Here is a 21,724-nt window from a genome sequence, read left to right as displayed (position 1 = left end):
AGATAGGGACTATAGATTTGTTCTTAAGTTGAATCTGTATGTAAGTCGGAACTGGCGTCCAGATTCAGCCGCTGCTGAAACTGATCAGTTTCAACAGTGGCTGAATCTGGACGCCAGTTCTGACTTACATACAGATTCAACTTAAGAACCCCAGGCATCCCCAAGTCAGCCGCTGCTGAAACTGATCAGCAGCTGATTCCAGGAAGCCCCAGGCAGGGGCTTCCTGTAGTCAGCCACTGGTCAGTTTCAGCAGCTGCTGACTTGGGGACGCCTGGGGCAGAGCAGCTGGGGTGCTGCTGGGTTGGTCCAGTAGCGCCGCCGCTCCTCGGCGCTACTGGACCAACCCAGCAGCACCCAAGCTGCTCTGCCCCAGGCGTCCCCAAGTCAGCCGCTGCTGAAACTAACCAGCAGTGGCTGAATCAGGACGCCTGGGGCAGAGCAGCTGGGGTGCTGCCGGGTTGGTCCCGTAGCGCCCAGAGCGGCGCTACGGGACCAACCGGCAGCACCCCAGCTGCTGTACCACAGGTGCCCGGAGCAAAGCCGCGGAGCACGGGGGCAGCGGGACAGCCCAGACGCGCCGTGGCTGTCCTGCTGCCCTCGGGCTCCGCGGCTTTGCTCCCCGTCCCCCTGGTCTGCAGACCAGGGGGACGGGGAGCAAAGCGGCGGAACACGCGGGCAGCCCAGACGCATCTGGGCTGTCCGCCGCCCGCGTGTTCTGCCGCTTTGCTCTGCTTTGCTCCCCGTCCTCCTGGTCTGCAGACCAGGGGGACGGGGAGCAAAGCAGAGCAAAGCCCCGGAGCACGCGGGCAGCAGACAGCCCAGACATGTCTGGGCTGCCCGCGTGTTCCGCCGCTTTGCTTCCTCTCCCTGGTCTGCTGGAGGACCAGGGAGAGGACCAGGGAGAGACCAGACTCGGGGACTGCCTGTATATAAAAGATGACAATCTGCATTCCGTGGACAACTAGTGATCAGTGAAACACGTGCTGAGGGTCCAAGAAGAGCAGGATGTTCACATGGTATTGGCTTTCCTCCTTGTTTTCAGTCAAGGAAACAGACCAGATGGGAGGGTGCAATAAAATGAAGAACAAAAGCAGATGGTTTGATTAACATTTTGTCAAAGATTACAAGACACTAGAGGGATATCAAAGCTCTTCTATTAAGTTTTCCCTGTAAGCAAATTGCTGTGGTTGCCACACCTGTTTTATGCAATTGTAGATAGGGCAGGTGGTCTATAACTTTGTGCATGGAGGGGGAAAGAGGCCTCCAAGTCAACTTCTCTATTAAGATGTACTTTTTACTATGAACAAGTTTGCAGAGCCCTAATTTAGAATAGACCTGTCTCTTAATATTAGGAGCAAAAAGTCTGACCAAAGATATTTAGACTACACAAGCATAAAACAGGCCTAGAATGTCAGCTTTTTCCTTTTTCATTCAAGTCCTAACAACAGGGACTGAGGAATTCAGGTTGGCAGAAAACATTTTTTGGTCATATATCATCACAGCACATATTTGGAAACTGACCTCTGTACAGTCCAAAGAAGCCTTCATAACGCAGCACTTTCTTAAAGCAATCAAAGCTGTTTTTGTACATAAGTTCTCCCACAAATGACCCAGTAGAGCGCTGATTTTGCATTCGAGTTTTCACCAGATCAATTGGATATACTGCAGTGGCTCCAACAGCTGCAAACATAATTTGATACGTGGAAAAGTGTTATTTTGCATACAAGGTATTGATTAACTGTACTAGATACAATATATGCTTATACCTCAGTAGTAACTTGAGTCTCTCTCATCTGCTGGTTCCATACAAGGATGTTACAATTAATTTTAATTAAACAGGTATCATCATAGTCCTTCCTCATCAGAAAACTCTCTCTTATGAAGCTAGTCTGGTGACAAACCAGGCAGAAAAAACACCAATAGATCTCTGATCACTTGCAGGTACAAAAGAAATTATACAAAAGGTTCCTCAACTCTCATAGTTATGGCTCAAAAAGAAAGATATATGAATGTGAGAGAGTGAGAGTGAGAGTGAGACAGAGAAAACATGAAGATTAACATTCTTCCACTTATCCATGACTAACCTCCAGCAACTGAACCCAGGGCAAACCTGTAGGCCGATTCTGCTATCTGGATGAGAACAGGGCGAGAAACATCACCTGGAGCTTTCTGCAAGGGTATGATTTGGGGTGGGGATGGGACAATAAGAAGAGTAAAAAAGAAAAAATTAGAATACATTTCACTAAAATGACTCTTATAACCAAACAGATACACGCACAGGAGAAGTGTGTAAAACCAATGGTAGATAATGCTATGTAATCCCAATTGTACGTTAGAAAAAAAAAAAACCTAAAAGATAATTGAAAGTCGCAGTCCTATTTTCTATGCTATTGTAAAAATGTAACCTGCTATCATTGAAATGGAAAAGACAACACTGGGCATTCTCAACACAATTATATATCCCCAAAGTCAAACAGTGACCAAAATGCTTTATAAAGTAAGCACTAGCAGACACATCATTATGAAACACCTGGAATCAAGTCTACTTTAAAATTCCTGTGTATGTTAGTATTCAAACACAGATTAGATTTACATTTAAGAAATGGTTCATATGTTCAGAATTGTTTTCTACTAGTAGAAAGGAATTCATAGATGGTGGTAGTCCTTAAATCCTCCTTTCCCACCATTACCTTACCTAATAAGGTTGGTGGATGCTCTAAGGAATAAGACATAGTGAAATAATTTTCCATGTTTTATTTTATCAGCTTTCTGTAATGTCTTGTTATATACTCTAGTGATCTACAGAAAATAAATTTAACTTCTTTTTAGGTAATTCAAGGTAACACAGTTTGCCACAAGGTTACTGAAATTCTTTCACTCCAAGCATCAAGTAGATCAATGGTTTTCAACATTTTCAAAACATGGTAGCACTTGTAAGGGTCTGATTTATTTTGCTTACCTCCCCCAAGTCTCACCTTACTTAAAAACTACTTGACATCAGATATAGAAATACAAGCGTTACAGCATGCTATTACTGAAAAATTGCTTATCTTCTCATTTCTACCATATAATTACATTTCAGTGTATCTTATATAGAACAGCATAAATGTATCACTGTCTATATGAAATTTTAGTTTTACTGACTTTGCTATTTTTTGGGGGGGAGGGGAGGGAAGGAGGAGGCAACGTTGTAAATCTAGGCAAATATCAAGATGAGTTGATGTACCTCCAGGAATACCTCTTAAATACCACCATGGTACATGTACCCCTGGTTGAGAACCACTTAAGTATCATAAAAGTTGGATGCAGAGTGTGAAGAGGTATAGATGATAACCAGAAGGGGGGATAATTTAAATAAGCTTCTTGGGCTTTTTCTATCTTCAAGTGTTCTTTATTTTCTGTTACACTGATTTAAAGAACAGACATTTGACCCCTATTCAGAAAATTTGAGTGAATGAAGATTTTTTTCACCACTGCAGTTTTAGCTGTATTACTGCTACCTATTGTAACTTGCACTACTCAATATATTAGTGCAACACAATTACTTCTTAGTTCCTTTGCAAGACTTCCAGAAAGAGATGGCCAGCTTTAAGGAATCAGCTAATTAGGATTCATCATAGCACGCACGCGCGCGCACACGCACACACAAAAACCTGGATACTGCACTGAGGTAGTGGAAGGGAGGGAAAGGGTGTGCACACATGCGCACGTACACACACAACGAGGTCTGGCTCAAGGCCTGTTAGTCCTAAAAATGTAGCCTGCATCAATTCATTGTGGTCAAACTGGCGTCTCTGCACAGACCCAAAGCTCCAAGCAAAAAAAATTTAGTCTCGCAAGATACAAAGCTTGGTTTGCCCTAAACTATGTTTTTCTAAGACTATCTACACCCAAAACTGCATCAGTTTTAAGAAAGTTGGAAAGATCTGCAAAAATGTGATTGAACCTAAAATTCAAGGCGCCAATAAGATTAAAAAAGCGCTCCCCAGTTTGTTTTTTGCTTCACACAATGAGAAAAGATAATTTTCTGTTAAACTATAGAATAGTTCTGTGTCTTACATTTTCCCCCCACAACTTATAAACTCTTCCACACAAAAAAGTTTTACTTTTTAAAACTATGATGGCACACTAAAAATTAGGTCTCAGTTCAATATTTGCAGAATGTAAAGCACAGAAGACAATGTGCTGAAGACTTGAACACATATTTCTTTAGGACAACAACTGCCTTTTTCATTCAGCATTCTGCATGCCAGAATTGAAATCCATGCTGAAATTAGAAAGTCTTCTTTCCTCATTAAAAACTACTCTGAAGGAAATAATCTGGAAGGCTAAAACTTTTTTAGTAAATGAACATGCATCATCTTTTTGTAAGTGGCTAGATGATGCTTTTACACTTTTGTTTTATCATCACAATCAAATCAGTTATGCTTTGTCTTCTTAAATGGCAAAAATAAAAAACGAGCAACTGTATGGGGGGGGGGGAAGGGCTGAAAAGAGAAAACTTGTTTAAAGTGAAGATTCCAATGATACACCCAGCTCTTTATGTTATAAAAGTGCAAAAGAAAGAAAACATGGCTAAGACAACAACTCAGACAACAAGAGAGGAGCTAGAGGAAGGAGTACACTAAAAGCATCATTACAGCTTCTCTCCTTACCTGTCTCTGAGCCTCAGCCAGATTGTAGGGCAGCGTTCCCTCTTCCAGAGGAGCAATTCTTTCAATGTCAGCTAGTGTCATGCGTCTGTGGAGACCAAGCAAACACTAAATTGAAATTTACATTAAACAGAGGGTTTTCAAAGAACTGTAAGTTACCTGCACTTCTAGGCAGCATGCTAGAATATCACCCCCCACTGCCCACTGGTTTTTTTTCTTTAAAAAAAAAAAAAAGTTTCTACTTACCCCCGCGGCTCATATAAATCTGCTAACTGAAACAAGATGTCAACTTCCATTGGTGTAACCTGACCAAATTTCTGAGCTGCCAGAACAAACTCCTCTACAATAGAAGAAAAACAGCAGAGGGGAAAACTAATCAAACCAAAGCAGAACACCCCCAGCATCCCAGAGTCACTATTCATTTTAGTATTAAACTAAGATACTGCAAAAAGAGCTCCCACCACAACATGCCTATATCGTAAATATTACATCCAGTAAGGAAATAAGAGGACCTTTCTTGTCTTCAAGCTCAGTGCTGTCAGCAAGACTTAAGATTTCTGACATACAGGATCAATCAGTACTGGGTCAGAAGGGAAAAAACCAACAACAAATCCAAACACCCAGGAATATGCAGAACTTTTCATGTGTATTTGTCCTACTAGGTCACATTAATGAATCTTTGGTGTTGCAGAGGGAAATCTCTATAAAGCCAGTTAGATACAGCAGATAACATCTTGTTTCAAGCTTGTAGATCAGATTACTATGCCGCCAGTACAAGTTTATGGAATTCTTCAACTACCCTTGAAGGTCAGTTTTAATAGGCTGCCAAATTGGCAGGAGTCTTAGGAAGTTTTTGAAGATTGAATATCTTTACATTCTCTCCTCACCCAGCCCGTCGCCTACACCTATCTTCAGTTGCCTAGGACTTTCTCTTTGGCTATAACAAATGGAAAACCCGGAAGGTGGACTAAACAGGAGCATGAATGGTTGAACAATACATGACACAGAGCTGAACACAAAAGCACACATTTTGTTTGTTTGCTATTGAAGCATATAAATGAGTGCCATTCTCCCAAGCCAATACTTAAGGAAAACTTAAAAACTGCACAGAGTATTTCTACTAACCTTTAGTCACTTCCACATCTTTTCTATTTCCAGCCAGAGTACTGTAGATCTTCCTAATGAGCTCCATGTTGTTAAGGAGGGAATTAAATCCATTAAAATAGGAAAAGCTGACCTGATGGGAAGTAGTACCTCCAGCAGCCTGGAGCAGAAAGAGTCAATAAACGAAGGAAGGCGAGGAGCTATTTTAAATATTTTGCAACATTTTAGGATCAAGAAAATCATTGAATAAAATTATGAAATAACATTAGTTTGCAACAATGACAGTAGCGAGCTTTTTTTAATGCAAAATAAATAACCATATGAAAGAGTCTTATGTTACTGAAACTAATCATAACCAGAATGTAAGACTCACCCCCACCGCTAACAGCCTAAACAAATACATATGCAGGATTATAACAACATGACCAGCCGTAATTTACAGAGTTCAAGTTTCAATACTGTTTCAGTGGGACAAGTTTTATAAGTTGGGTTATTTCTACTATTGAGAAAAAATTTAAAGACTTTCAGATACACAGAAAAACGTAATGAAAATACATTTTAAAAATGATTAACCCAAACATTTCATTTCAGAATATACCATGTTGGTTAAATACAGTAAGCACATTTAATACAACATAACAAGAACAGCATTCATAACCTAGTACATTTCTGACCATGACAACTTGAGATATGATATACGAGAGAAGGGAAAAGGAAAATACAAATTTCTAAGTCATTGTTAAGCTGCATATAAAGATGCAACTCTCTGTATAAAGTCCTGAAAAATCCTCAGCCACAATAGTAGATTCAGATCTAGCCATTAGTATTGGCAAAAGTAGCTCAGAATTAAGATATGCAGCATACACTAGAATCACCTACCAAGGAAAGGAGTGGACAGTGTTGAGTGAGATACATTTAAAATCGGAAGGCAAATGCATTGGGGAGGGGAGATATACAGTATTGCACGGAATAATCCCGAATTGGTACAGAGTAAACTGGATGAACAAACAAGTCTCATATTATAATTTCTATAATATGGTTTGAAAAAGCACTTCAAAAACAGTCACTAGTGACAGCGTCCAACTTTCACTGACCAAGACACTAGACATAATTGTGAGCTGCTACTGGAAATTTAAACTTACAAAACAAACATTTCAAGAATGATTGTTCAGTCAGGGAGCAATGGCTTGTTGGAAGAGTACAATTTGCCATGATAAAACAATAAGATGGTATGATGCAGCCTGAGGTTGTCGACTATTCATAATTTGCTTGGGCTTTCCTGTGAGCAATTGATAGTAGGATCTGTGATGAGATATAGCCTGAGATGAGAGAGTCTAAGTGTGTACCTAGATAATTATGTATTGAGTGATGGACACAGACTACAAACAGAATAATAAATTTCGGGAAGGGACTGTCACCAGCTGTGTTTGCACAATGAGGCCCCAATCTTTACAACAGTACAAATAAGCTACACACAACTTACCGCTACTAGACATTCTTCTACAAATGGTGTCAACATGTGTGGCCGGATAGTGACCATAATGTCCCTGAAGTCAATGGCAGTGACTCTCCCAGCTTGAGCATTGTCTCGCTGCACAAATGCTTGTTTTGCATGTTCCAACTGTATTTCCTGAAAATGCATTAAAAAAATATACTTTGCATTAGCTATATTTCTTGGATGTGTATGCGAAAGCTAAAATCTACAGCACACCCAACACTCTACAAAACATGTCATCCTCCCCCTTACAGGGACGGAGTTCTGCATATATTATTGCGCAACCCTCTTTATGCACAAACAAGGTCTCCACTAACATTTTTCTACATCTCTACTACAAGATCAGGGATTCGCTTCCCTCTCCAGGCTTGTCTATGCAGGGAAGAGCCCAGAGTAGCTAACACAGAATAGTTATAAACACAAATAACTATTCTGCACTAACTTCCTGTGCAGACACACTTAGCATGGAAAAGAAGTTCCACACAAGGAGTAAGCGCAGAATTAGGGCTTTAAATTCATAGCCCAACTTAGTTCTCACTAGCTTCCCTTTATTTATTGCAATTCATTTAACAAAAAAACGTGAGTTTCAAAACACCAGAAGAGGTGTGTGCCCATTGGTATGTTTCAGTGTAAACAAAGATGTCACATCAGAGCACATTTATTTGTTTACTGTTAAGTTTCACATAGGTCAATCAAATCTTTGTAAAATTATATTTATATAGGTTCTGCTCCCACAAATGATCTCTGTCAGAAGGATAATGTGAATATTCCTTCATAAGGAATCTTTATTTTAAAACAGAAGGTAATTTATTTGTATAATGCTGCACTAAAAAAGGATTTCTAAAAATCAAACTAGATGCCTAGTTTAGAACGCTTTGCATCACCACACCTTTATTGTTATTTTCAGTGCTGCCAAGCCACCATCACCTTTCAAGATATCAGCAGTAAGAGTAGAAGGATATCCATCACATGATCTACTTGATAGCAGCACTCAATGTTTTCAGAGTTTGTGATTCAAATGTACTTGGGAGAAGAGTATACACATCAAATAAGCACTCCAAAAATTACATCATCTTCTACTGTCATCTACATCCTGCTTCTCACAGCAGGCAAATTGTTTTTTTTCTATTCTGTGAAAAAGGAGAGTTACTTGTTTCCATAACTGGCGTTCTTTGAGATGTGTTGCTCATGTCCATTCTATATGAGGCACGTGTGCTTGGCACTTGTGCATGTGATATTTGTTTTCCTCTTAGCAGTATCCATAGGGGAGTAGCTCTGGCTCCCTCTGCGGTAGTGCCTGCATGGCAGTATAAGGGACGCTATCTGCTCCTCTTCTACCCTCAATTCCTTCTTGCTGGAAACTCTGGACAGCAGGGAAGGAGTGAAGGTTGTGGAATGGATATAAGCAGCATGTTCTGAACACCAGTTATAGAAAATTATTAACAGTCTTATCTTCAAGTAATTCTTCATGTCCATTCCACAGTGGGTGACTCCAAGCAACACACTCACACAGGGCTATTAAAAGTTGCTTAAAATGGTAACTGTGTAACTGCTGAAAATCGCAGTGGTTACACGGTTACACGTGTTGCAGGCTTTGCAGTTTAAAGCTTAAATAAGCTTTATACTGCAGAGTTCGCAGCAAAGCCCCTGCTGGCTCTGCTTCCGGGGAGGCAGCGAAGCTGCTGCTGCAGCAAAGCTGCCTCCTTGGGGACTGGGAAGAGTTTAACTGATAAACTAATGCTTATCAGTTAATATTATCGGTTAATCGATTAAATTCTAACGTAAGAATGGCTATACTGGGTCAGACTAAAGATCCATCTAGCTCAGTATCCAGTCTGCTGACAGCAGCCAATGCCAAATACCCCAGAGGGAGTAAACACAACAGGTAATCATCTCGTGATCCCTCTCCTGTCATTCATTTCCAGAGAAACAGAGGCTAGGGACACCATTTCTACCCATCCTGGCTAATAGCCATTGACAGACCTAAATCCATGAATCTATCTAGCTCTTTCTTGAACCCTGTTAAAGTCCTGGTCTTCACAACATACTCTAAGAAGGAGTTCCACTGGCTGACTATGTGCTGAGTGAAGAAAAACTTCCTTTTTTTTGTTTTAAATCTGCTCTGGACCCCTAGCTCTTATATTATGGGAACAAATAAATAACTTTACTTCTTCCACACCAGTCATGATTTTTTAGAGCTCTATCACATCTCTCCCAATCTCCTCTTTTCTAAGCTGAAAAGTCCAAGTCCTTTTAATCTCTCTTCATATGGGACCCATTCCAAACCCCTAATAATTATTGTTGCCCTTTTCTGAAACTATTCCAATATATCTTTTTTTAAGATGAGGTGACCATATCTCTACACAGTATTTAAGATATGGGCATACTACACCATGGTTTTATACAGAGACAACAAGATATTCTCGGTCTTATTCTATCTCTTTTTTTAATGATTCCTAATATTATTTGGTTTTTGACTGCTGATGCACACTGAGTGGATGCTTTCAGAGAACTATCCAGAATAACTCCAACATCCCTACCCTCAGAGGCAAGTAGGAGTTCACAGTCACGTAGATTGCAATACAGCTCTGCTGAACACAACTTTGTCTCTGGTGTGCCGAGTGAGGGTATAATGAGATGTGAATGCATGGGCAGAGGACAACATTAGCAAGTTTGCCAGGCAGGCCATCAGAAGATACCTGCGCTATAATCAAATGAGCTTGGACAATCAGTAGTAGGACTTTTGCCAGCTTGTAATAGGTCTGTATCTGAGATGTGGTTCAAATGGAAATCTTCGGCGAAGAACTGGAAGGTTTTTTTTTTATCCTATCTGCTATAGTGATGAAAAGCGGGGTTGATTTGCAGAAAGGTTTGGTACATTCCAAGTAAAAGGCCAGAGCCTTCTGGACATCCAGGACATGAAAATGTCTCTCCTCCACTGTCTTGTGCTGTTTGGAACAGAACACAGGTAGGAATGTGTCCTGGTTCATTTGGAAGGAAGGCTGGGTGGGACCGCAGCTGGACCTTTCTCTTATAAAACAAACTTGTAAAGCGGTTCGGAGGCGAAGGCCTTGATTTCCAAGACTTGTCTCACTGATGTCATCACCAGTAGGAAAGAGATGTTCCAAATTAAGTGGCAGAAGGAACAGGAGCATAGCATATTGAAGGGCAGGATGGTTACCTGGAGAAAACCAGGTTAAGGTTCTACTATGGCCATAAGTGCAGGTAAAATCTTTAGAGGCCTCTCAGGAATAGGAAAACCATGTCACGGAAAAACATCTTCTGGCCCTGGATCAGCTAGTGGAATGCACTATGATGAAAAATGAGCTAGACTTTGGTTCTTGAGCTGCAGTAAGTAGTCTAAGCTTGGACTGCACTGAAGAGCATGAGGGAGAGATACCATGTTCTGATGCCCAATGGAAAAACCTCAACCATTTGGCCAGGTAGGTCAGTCTTGTGCATGGTTTCCTGATTCCCAAGAGAACTTACTCTACTTCCTCTAAGCACATGTGCTCTTCAGGGTTCAATTGTGGAGCGTCCACACAGAGATGTAGCAACTCAAGACTGGGGTGTAGAAAACAGCCCTGGTCCCGCCTTCTTTCATGCAGGAAATAGGACAGCGATCCCGACAAACTTTCTTCAGCTTCTTGGCTAGGACTGAAGAGGGAGATTAGAGACTGCTCTGGTGGGGCACTATGCAATGATACCACGGTGCTGAGTGCCGTGTTGAGCCTTGCTTTAGAGCCAGAGTGAGCACTAAGGATGTTAACAAGCAGCTATTTGGCTAATCATGTAGTTGATACAATTTGTATTGACTACACAATTAGTTGATAAAGGGAGCTGCTCTGCAGAGCTGCAGCAGGAGCAGCTCCCAGAGCTGGCACGAGCCGGGACTGAGCAATCTCGGCTCACGCTGACTCCAGGACCACTGCGCCTCTGCATTTTAAATTAAGAGCCTACTTTACTGCATTTTAAATGTAGCAAGAGCCCATCCTGACAGTAGCCCCTGTCTGTGGGGGAGGGGGAATGGGAGGCCAACTCTCCCCAGCACTGTTTCTCCTCTCTCCCCCCATCCTTGCTGCCTCTCATACAGAGGCAGCAAGGGGGGGAGGGCTTCTGCTAAGGGCTAACTTTATTGCTATCTACAGAAATTTTACAAGAACTAAATATTCCTCTGACTAAACTACACCAACAAATTCCAGACTTAGCATGGAACAAGTTACAGATTGAAATAATGTTAATTTTCAGTTGGTTTTGTAATAAGTCAAATATTTAAGGTCAGTTAAGACAGACAGGTAGACTTCTCTGTTCAGGATTAATCCCTTTTAATGAGAAGAAGGAAAAATGCAGATATCCCAAAAGTTACTACCAAATTATCCCTTCCAGCTTCAAATCTCATTAACATTTCTTTTCTGTGGAAGGAAGTTGCTTATTTCTAAGCCATACTTTAAATGAATTGGATCAGAGTGCTTTCATAGATATTGAACCTGTCTTTTCATGGTACAGAGGTATTTTGCTACTATTGCCACTACTCACATTTAAAAAAAATATTCTAAAAAGTGAAATTAAACTGGGATCCTGTATTAATCAGGAATTTCTATTATGTTACTTTTAATGGTGTAATATCTTTACTGATAAGTAGAGGAAATAGATATTTGTCTCATAGGCAATGCATGCATTCAGTGAGATAAGAAGTAGGAAACAAGGCAAATATGATATTTCTGGCACCTCCAAAAACAGCTTCTGATATCCTGGCCTCATGGCTTCTTGAACAGTTTTCTAATCAACATCTTTGGAATTTGTAGTTTGTCTCCAAGTTATGATAAAGCGGAGAATATGTTAGGCAGAAAAATGAGCACTGCTATATGTTTTAATACTCTAATTCACTCACTAAATTATTCAAAAATTTCTGGTTCTAATAAGAAATGCTTACAATATTTTAGCCATAATATCTGAGTTACTATACCAGGTCTGTCGTATTTCCTTTACATTACAGACCCCACTTTAGCCTGGATTTGACCATTTTTTGTAATCATTTGCCATAAACCCATGAATATTCAAAATTAGTATTTGAAACATGCTAAAGAAATTCTTGATTCCTCTTATTTAATAAATGTTTTAAATCTCCCCTTTTTAATTCAAGCTGCTAAGGAGTTTCTGGATTGGCAGAAGACAAACACTGCAGTGCTGCATAAATTAGGGAGCCCTGCCACAAAACCTAGGCACATCCTGCCATGGAGTATGCAGACCAGGTCTTGTGTATAGCACTGAAATGTCAAGGTAGAGCAAAGAGCGTGTCGGGCACAATTCCAATCTACCCAACTACATTTCCTTGCTAATTCTAAATTAGCTCATTGTCAGGATAGCAATTTGCACCCTATTTAATGGCCATTGGGATTATTAAAAAATCTTTATAGCAGATGTAGAATACTGAGGTCAGCGTGAGAACATAGGAACATTCGAGGTACAATGTCTCAGCCACAGGATAACAAGGCACCATCCAAGGGTTATAATGACCATGATCCAAGAGCCAATTTTTCATCAGGACCCAGGTGACCTACCAATAAGGGCCTCCAGTAACAAACCAATTTTCATCATCCTTACCTTACCAACAATGTTTCTCTTTGTTTCACATTTGCTGGGCAGGTTTAACTAGGGAGAAGAATTACCCAACTTGGCTAACACAGGAATAGTACAGGGCAAAGCACACAATGCTGCCAACCTGATCCCATGCCCCAACTGCTGCCCAAATGGGAAGAGCAGATGACAGTTGCAGGAAGGCAGAAAAGACATCTGAAGCTCATATGGACCACGACAGATTCAATTTATGAGTAGCTGCCCTGACAATTGGGATTCTTTACAATCCATGGTTTTTCCTGTGCATAGTTTAGAAACTCTCTGTATATGTCCACACAGCAAAGAAAAGCCCAAATTGGCCTATGCCAGCTGACTAAGGCATTTCACAGATGACCAATGATGCTTCAAAAGTATGCTCGGTAGCCGGTAACATTCATCTAGGAGACATGATGTGATTAAAAAAAAAAAAAGCAAAATGGTACCAATGCAATGAGGCTCAGAAACACCAATTATAAATAAACTTAATTTGCAAATAAATTTTGCTGTTTAATCAAACTGAGAAGTTATTCACATCTTCCAGCCTAACATTGCTTAGTTAACTAAAATATGGGTGAGAAGCAGCTATAAAAGGAAAACAAACTTAATTGCTTATCAATGCAAAATACTTATCCAATGAACCCTCCCTAGATTAAAGTTTCTGTAATCCCTATACATACCTTAAAAACAAGATTATCCCTTGATGATAGAAGTCTGAATTTTACTATGCTACAATAACCATTTATGCAAAATTAATTCACGTGGTCTCAGGCACCCTGGCACCAGAGTTTTAACGAAAGGATTTCCCACCTAGAATTTTACCTCAGCTTTCTCATAGAGCTCATTAGAAACATAATTCATTTTCCAGTTATGTGGAGATTTATGTTCAGGTCTGACTGACATTTCCAATTGACTTGCATTCATTAGATGCAACACAATCCTTTCCACTGCAGTAGATTATGAGGTCCCATTTACAGGTATTATTATCTCATCAACTAGCATGCCACAACTGACCAAAATCCTAGCTAATGTTTGAATGAGTTTGACAGACCTATACATTAGCCAATACAAAATCTGATCTATCAATTGATTTTAAACCTCAGGGGTTGAAATTGTTGTTCTTGAAGCAGATCGTGGTATTTAACGCCCCGTCCAACTCGTGAAGGACGATATCTCACACAGGAAGTTATTTCTTTGTTAAGAGCAGTGACACACAGGCTGAGGCTCAGGAGCCACAAGTGGCTCTTTAATGTCTCTCCTGTGGCTCTTTGCAGCACATGGTATTAAAACACTGTATGATTTAATTATTAGCCAACTGAAATGGTCAACCAATCAGGATGCTTCTGCTATGTTATTAACCAGCTGTAGAATACTCGGTCAATCATTTTACTGCGAGAATTATATTCATAAAATGGTAAATGAAACAATGAATTCACACTACTGTGGCTCTTTCTGATCGTGAATTGGCTCCTGAATCACTGAGTTCTGACTATCAGATCTCAAGTTTCAGAGGGGTTACCATGTTAGCCTGTAACTGGAAAAACTTAAACAATGAATAGTCTAGCAGTACCTTAAAGACTAACAAAACATGTAGATGGTATCATGAGCTTTCATGGGCATTGTGCACCAGGGTCTGATGCCCTCTCTCCGAGTTCAGAATAAAGCTTGCATACAGAATGAAGTTTAGTGATTAAATGTTCATCTAGCTTCCTTTTGTCAGAAATGAGGATTAATAAAACTGTACTAACAAAATTTGAATATGAAAAGTGTGCGCTCTACAGGAAGGGGAGTGGGTAAACGGCAAGAAATATGAACTACTTTTAATCTTACATTATTTCATTAAAAACCAGCAAGCCGTGCTTTATTTACAAAACAGTACCTGCAGGACATTAAGGAACTCATCTGGTCCAAGTTAAGGGCAATATAAAAAGTATATACACATCAGGAATGCCAAGCGGTAACTTGGCATCTGCTGTGGTATCCTGCTGCCTAAGGTCCAAGGTCTAGATGTTAGACCAAGGATAGTGACTCAAATACAGAGAGGCGGTCAGAAGGAAAAGTGGAATACCAAAGGTTAGGAAATATAAAGCAAAATTTCCACACAAGTGAAAAATAATTCAAATTTATGCCAAGAATAGTTTCTGCCAGAGCCTCAGCATTTACACCGAAAGGACACAATGCTGTATGGCAGTGTTTCTCAAACTGTGCTCCGCGGAGCCCCAGGGCTCCGCGAGACATCTCCAGGGGCTCCGCGAGGTTGACAAACTGGAAACATTGATAGGTACAACACATACAATCAGTGGACCGCTGGGGCTCCACACAAATTTTTACGCATGTAAAGGGCTCCGGAGTGCAAAAAGTTTGAGAACCGCTGCGTTATGGCAAAGGGTAGTAATGATGTCATAGCTACATGACCTGGGTAACTAGATATACCAATTTACTAAAATTGCTGCAGTGCCACAAATTTATTGAAATTGGACAGTCTGTTTCAGTAAAATCCCAGGACTCCTGGTCACCTGGAGCTCACCTGAAGCCTCCCATAAATATGACAGCAACTTAACCAGCTACCTCACCCAAGATACCTCTCAGCTGTCCAGTGCACAGCCAAAGTGAAATCTTATCATGCTGCACATCAGAACTGCTGCTGCAGTTGCAAAGAGTAATATTATTGGGCTTGGCACTGAGTGGCCCAGGAGCAAAGACAAGGGGAACAGACAAAATACACTGTGCTAAACTGAAGGTGGAAAGAAAGGAATATTTGCAAACAACAGGGTAAGAAAAACAGAGACTGAAGAAAAAAAGATGCAGGGGCAGGACAGAATATTTGCATGAGAAGAGCAATCAATGTAGGACATAAGGCTGAAGTCCACCAGGATTTGTTCAAAGGAACAGAGCTCAAAGAGATAAATAAAAAGAAGACATAATACAGAAGTAGGGAAGAGAGAAAATGGCAGATCTGAACGCATGGTCAGGAATTTAAAGCATGGGCACTATCTATACTGTGATTAGGATGAAATGCAATGAAGTATTAAACACCCATTAAAAGTTTGTTTTTGGATTGCAGGTGAGCAGGGGCGGGTCGGCCCGTCCATATAGGTGAACTAGGCGGTCGCCTAGGGCGCCAAGTTAAATGGGGCACCAAATGGTGGCGCAATATCATTGAGGGGTTTGGAGGTGGGGGCATCGATTGCATGGTTCACCTAGGGCACCAGTTGCTGGCAGCTAGTCTGGGGCCACCCCTGCTGAGGTGAGAGACAGGAATAGCCTTGGCTGAAGAGCATCAGTAACAAGCCAAGCAATGGAAAAACATAGGGTTATAATTTATTGAGAACCTATTTTTTTTCCTTTTTAATATTCTCTATGTAAGTACATTTTAGAGTTTTCAAAAGATGCCTGTTTCTAATAATGCCAAACAGCTACTCTACCCATTCAGAAGTGCACCATAGGAGTGGTCTCATAAGCTTTCCAGTCCCACCAAAAAGCAGTGCTTGGACCCTGCAGCAGAATGAATGCCCTCACCCTCTTCATCAGAGTAACAAGGCACCATTTTCCTTCTATGCCCAGGATATCTACTGAGTACCAATGTGATTAAGTCATCATAGAGACAAGATGGACCAACTGCTATTGGTCTAACTTCAGAAGTTGGTCCAATATAAGATATGACCTCATATACTTTGTCGCTCTAATATCCTAGGATCACCACAGCTAAACTACACTTCATAGGTCAGTCATTATTGTCTTTTTGTGATGTAGACACCTGCTCCCCAGGAACCTTTTCACACAGAGGATCAAAGCTTTCCAATTCAAAAGGCACTTGATCACTACCAGAGACAGGGTAGATCTGCTCTAAAAAGACTCAGAGGTGAGACTCCACACACAATTATCAATCCATACACCTTCTTTTCTTCTAGAATTTGAGTTTTAATTCACACCTCTGAATAAACAGCAGCTCTATAGTGAGCAGAATTACGATACACAATCAGGATATTACAAGCTACCAATGTGAGCATACATGTCTAGTCTAGGTATTTAGCAACAATAGTCATTATTAAAACCAAGGCAATGTGATTACATTTATGATCTACATCCTCTTCAGGCAAAGAGTTAATTAGTCTCTGTTTCACAAAGTCAAATTGAAACATTTGTCTCAATAGCATTATCTTAATTATTCCTCATCAAAATTATACCGCCTCCTACTGTGAACTAACTTCTCTGTATAAACAAAAAAATAAAAAATACAGCCTTGCAGTCTTGAAGTAGAGGCTCCTGTTTTAAAACTTGTGTGTAAAAATTTTTACTGGCACTCAGCATGTTCAAAATGGATTCAAACAAGGTACGCATGGATCTCATTTTTCTTACAGTAAGCATGATCAATTTTTAGCTTTTATTTATTCTCTACACAGCACAGGCAAAAATTAAGAGAATATTGTATCGGTTGGTTATATTCTGATTATTAAATGGTAACAAACAAGTCTGCAGCAAAAGGAACACAGTAACTGTATTTTACCACTAAAATCACACTAATCTGGTAACGACAGAAGTTTGATAATCAAATGAAACATTCCTTAATATCAATTTTAGAAAGTCAGTTCAAAGTGCACAATATTTGGTACAAATGTCTATTATTATTATTTGACATACTGGATTTTCCTAGTGAATGATCTCCTACAGTTTTTACATGTCACAATATCTGGGTATTCCCCTTCATGAAACAGTGGGCCAGACCCACTTTAAAACAAACCTCTTGCCACATTTAAGCGTCAAATAATTTGACTATTAGATTCAACAATTTTAGCACAAGCCGATCTTATCTGCCAATGCACAAAATCCAGCTTTCCAACATTAAGAAGAGCCTAAGCACAACACAGTTGGCTATATTGCCAATATGGTATTCACTAAATTTACTATTTGTGATTCGTGCACATTGCCATGTCCGTCACAGTGAGTAATAATAAATTATCTGTAGTAGCCTTTGGAAGTTCTAAATGTACTGAAAAACTTAAACAACAAATAGTCTCATAGAACTTTAAAGACTAGTAAAACAATAGATGATATCAAGAGCTTTCGTGGGCACAACCCACTTATTCAGATAACCGGAGTGCAAGCTCAGGATACCATCTACATGTTTTGTCAGTCTTTAAAGTGCTACTAGACTATTTGTTGTTTTTTAAGTTTTTCCTGTTACAGACTAACTTGGCTCTCTCTCTGAAGTAAGCGTATTGAATTTATGTTTCACTGTGGGCCAGGTATGCAGTTCTGTGAGGGAGGGTGCTTGAAGAGCTAAGAACAGTGAGGATCTGATTAGACAAATTCACTTAAATTGTAAGACCTCCAGAGAAATCTCACCACCAGAGGCTCGCATACACTAGCTAAAACTGGATTTTTCAGAGACTAACAGGCAAAGAAAGGACTTTTGCATAAATAGGTAGATTTTAAACTGATGCACAGCTTTCTTTCTGATTCAGCAAACCAGCAGGACATTTCATCCAACTGAGACACAACAATTCCTCTTGGGAAAGATTAAGACTTTTGCCTACTGAGGAGCCAATAGACTGATGGATGCCTTCTGGTGAGCATTGAGCATGTGTGCATGATTTTTTTTTTTTTAAGAAAAATATTTTGCCTGGAATGCTTCCATTTTAAGAATAAATATGCTTGCCTATAAAGGGCTGGCTTATCTGCTGGTAATTACACTTTTATAAGCCTCTGAAGTGAAAGCAAACCACAGACTTTGATCTGTTTAGGCTGTACTATACAGGCAGGGAATTATGCAAAAATCCACATCAGAGGGGCAAGTCACAGGTCTCTACCCCAGAGTGGTGACAGCTGAGAAGCCAAGTGCCTAGAGTGGGTGCACTCAAGGGACGACAAAGAGGGAATACAGGTGCAGTTGCCCTGAACTGTGAAACTCATGACAAAATTTACTGCACTAGACCCACCAGTAAGAATTGGGTAAACTCCGCATACGTAAGGCGTCTTTTTCGATCTTTTCCAAAATGCAGCTGTACAAACTCTGAATTCCAGTTAAACGGAATGTGCTGATGAATTGTGGTCTGGCCAAAAACTTGTTTAACATCCTCTAGAAAAGGAGAAAAAGAAATCTGATTAAAAAAGGAGTCTCATAGAGAAAATTAGTTCCAATTTTTTCTAACTAATAGAAAAACAATATTGTTCACATAAGAGATTACCCTAAAACATAGTAGCAAGGTTGGATGTTTTTGGATTAGCAAAATCATAAAACTAGAAAAAAAATCTATCTATGTTTACAAAGAACACTCCATTTTCAAGTACTTCATAAGAGTAGTAGTATTCAGTCTTCTACTTTCAAGGAAACAAGTTACAAAAATAATGATATTTCAAGGTCAATTTTAGTGGCCAGCTAGTTCTGTTCACCAGAAAATATATGTATAAAAGCAAACCTTAACTTTTGAAATCTCTGGTTTCGTATAAAAACTATTAATCTGACCACGAAGTATTTGCCTAGGACTTGATCCTACAAACTCAAACTATCAGGTGAATTCCTTACCACTATGAAATCAGTTTATTAGAAATCAAACATAGATGAAGAAAACTTTTAGAAAATGTAAGGAGTTTACCTAACGTGTTAGCTAACTAGAAGAAAGAATACACCCACCTCCCCCTAACGAAGAAGCATCTACTTTTTTATGGCCTAAGAACCACCTCAACTCAAGAAAATGACAAAAAGTGTGTGTGTGTGTGTGTGTGTGTGTGTGTGTGTGTGTGTGTGTGTGTGTGTGTGTGTGTGTGTGTGTAAAAAAGAATGTTATTTCAAGTCTGAAAGTATACTTCCTAATTATATGTATTGCACACAACTTATAGTACAGGAATTGAAATACTTTTAACAAATGTATTCTGAGGAAAACAATATCAAAATTAAGATACATATTCCCTAATATTTTGTCCTATTACTCACTTGCATTTACAGAAATTGTATGTATATACCTGTACCACTTGTGGATTCAGATAAACACAAATATTCATCCAAAAAGACAAAATACTGAAGCAGGAGAGGTAAATATAATTTCTTATTATAGTTTAGTTAGACTTGAGGTAATGCCTCAACAAACTTTTATATTTGTTTACCTGTTTAGTACAACAGGCAGTGAGCTAATACTTCAGCATTTCGAAAAGATGATGCAACTAAACACCAGGTGCTTTTTTCTGACAGCATGCATGTTGAATTATATGGTGCAGTTAGCTGACTGGAAGAATGCCTACTGTGCTTTTATTGACTACTTGATGGTATGAGACATGGTGTCCCCCTCCTTTGTCCAAGACTTTTTACACATACCATATACTTGCTTCTCATCACTATTCATGGTTCACAAGCTCCTATTGTTCAGTGGACTGGATGTTAAATTTTTCCTTTTTCCTTCACTACACTCATCACTCACTCATTTAGAACAACTTCACTGATTCGCGACATTTGTAGTCTTACTGTCGGATTCAGATACTAAGACCGTTCACGCTCCATGAACAAATTTACAATAGTTTGGCCTGTGATTTAACTGTCAGAAGGTACCAAAACACTTACTACAACTCACTCTGAGCTGTTCCTCAGTTCGAAATGTACTCTTCCCTTGTCTTCTAAATCCAGCGTTACAACAGAAGGTGATCACTTTTAAAATCCTTTACTTCAAACCTTAAGGCAACATTCTACACACTAAGGAAGTTAAATTTCAACTAATCACCTAATTGAATAGTCAATGGATTTTCCATTGACTACTCAATTAGTTAATGCGGGGAGGTGCACTCTTGCTACGTTTAAAAGGCTGAGGTGCAGCAGTCAGACCTAGCGCAAGTGGGCGCCATTCCCCACTCCTCCCACTGAGACGATGCTAGGTGGAACCGGCTTTTAAGCCAGCTCCCCCCAGCACCAGCCCCTGCTTCATCCCCCCTTGCTGCCTCTGATACAGAGGCAGCAAAGGGGGAGGGGAGTGACTGGTCAAGTAGTGACTCAACTACCGGGTAGTTGACTAGTCTCTTCGATCCCTACTACATACTACACCAAAGCAGACAAACAAAATACCAAAAAAGGTGAATTAAAAAAGCATGTTTATGCCCTCTTGATAACAAATTTCATCTATATCAGTGGTGGGCAACCTGCAGCCCATCGGGGTTCTGTGTGTGGCCTGCGAGACATTTTGTTTACTGTTGTCCACGTGCAGGGTGGCAAGATTCCACTGATTTCCCTCCATACGGTTTTTTCCCTAGCAGTATTACTCAAGCGACACACAATTAAAGCAAAGGCACATGAAGTGTGCAGATTGCACACAACATTGACTGTGAGAGAGATGTGCTCTCTCTGCATCTCAAGAGCTGCTACAATTCAACCAGCGCACACTGCAAATCCCAGGTATACAAGCACAGTTAGCAAAACTACCCTATTCTGGGAGACCGCCTTGCTTATGTCAATCTTGTGGCTCACAGATGAAGGAGGGCCACTCATGTGCCCACTCACTAGCTCAGGTTGCCCATCACTGATCTATATTGTTCCAGCAAAATTGTCACTTTGGGGTATCTTTTACATATGTACATTAGGCCCCTTAAAAGAAACCTTGAATTGACAAAAAGGAAAGAGTCCATCCTGATTATTTGGGTGTTTAAAAAAAAAAAAAAAGACCTATGTGAAAAGCATGTCTATCTTCTGTTAAGAAGAGAACAAAAGAAACTGGAGAATTTGTAAAATAAATGGTATAGTGAGATAAATGGGTGCAGTTTCATACCATGCACCAATACTAAAATTGCCTTCTCAACTCTTTTTAACAAGGACCTTTTTATAGTAACCTGAAAAGGAAAATAACAGCATTATAGCTGGACCTTAGATTCGTACAGTCAA

At 40.0% G+C, this 21,724-nt stretch overlaps 1 protein-coding gene across 2 annotated transcripts in view; it reads right to left on the bottom strand.

The window, feature by feature from the left end:
- The window catches only part of SLC25A13 (solute carrier family 25 member 13), a 138,941-nt gene that overhangs the window by 44,191 nt on the left and 73,026 nt on the right, over positions 1-21,724 (bottom strand). For both annotated transcript variants that reach the window (XM_075922333.1, XM_025180350.2), the window contains 7 exons: positions 18,804-18,943; positions 7,240-7,386; positions 5,778-5,916; positions 4,899-4,992; positions 4,656-4,740; positions 2,085-2,169; positions 1,522-1,680 (listed from right to left, as the gene is read on the bottom strand). In XM_075922333.1, the coding sequence (XP_075778448.1) occupies positions 1,522-1,680; positions 2,085-2,169; positions 4,656-4,740; positions 4,899-4,992; positions 5,778-5,916; positions 7,240-7,386; positions 18,804-18,943 (849 nt within the window). The remainder of the gene's footprint in view (positions 1-1,521; positions 1,681-2,084; positions 2,170-4,655; positions 4,741-4,898; positions 4,993-5,777; positions 5,917-7,239; positions 7,387-18,803; positions 18,944-21,724) is intronic.

This window comes from Pelodiscus sinensis, chromosome 2 (assembly GCF_049634645.1).
Source record: "Pelodiscus sinensis isolate JC-2024 chromosome 2, ASM4963464v1, whole genome shotgun sequence".
In the NCBI taxonomy this organism is placed as follows: Eukaryota; Metazoa; Chordata; order Testudines; family Trionychidae; genus Pelodiscus; species Pelodiscus sinensis.
This window is presented reverse-complemented; position numbering and strand designations above follow the sequence as displayed.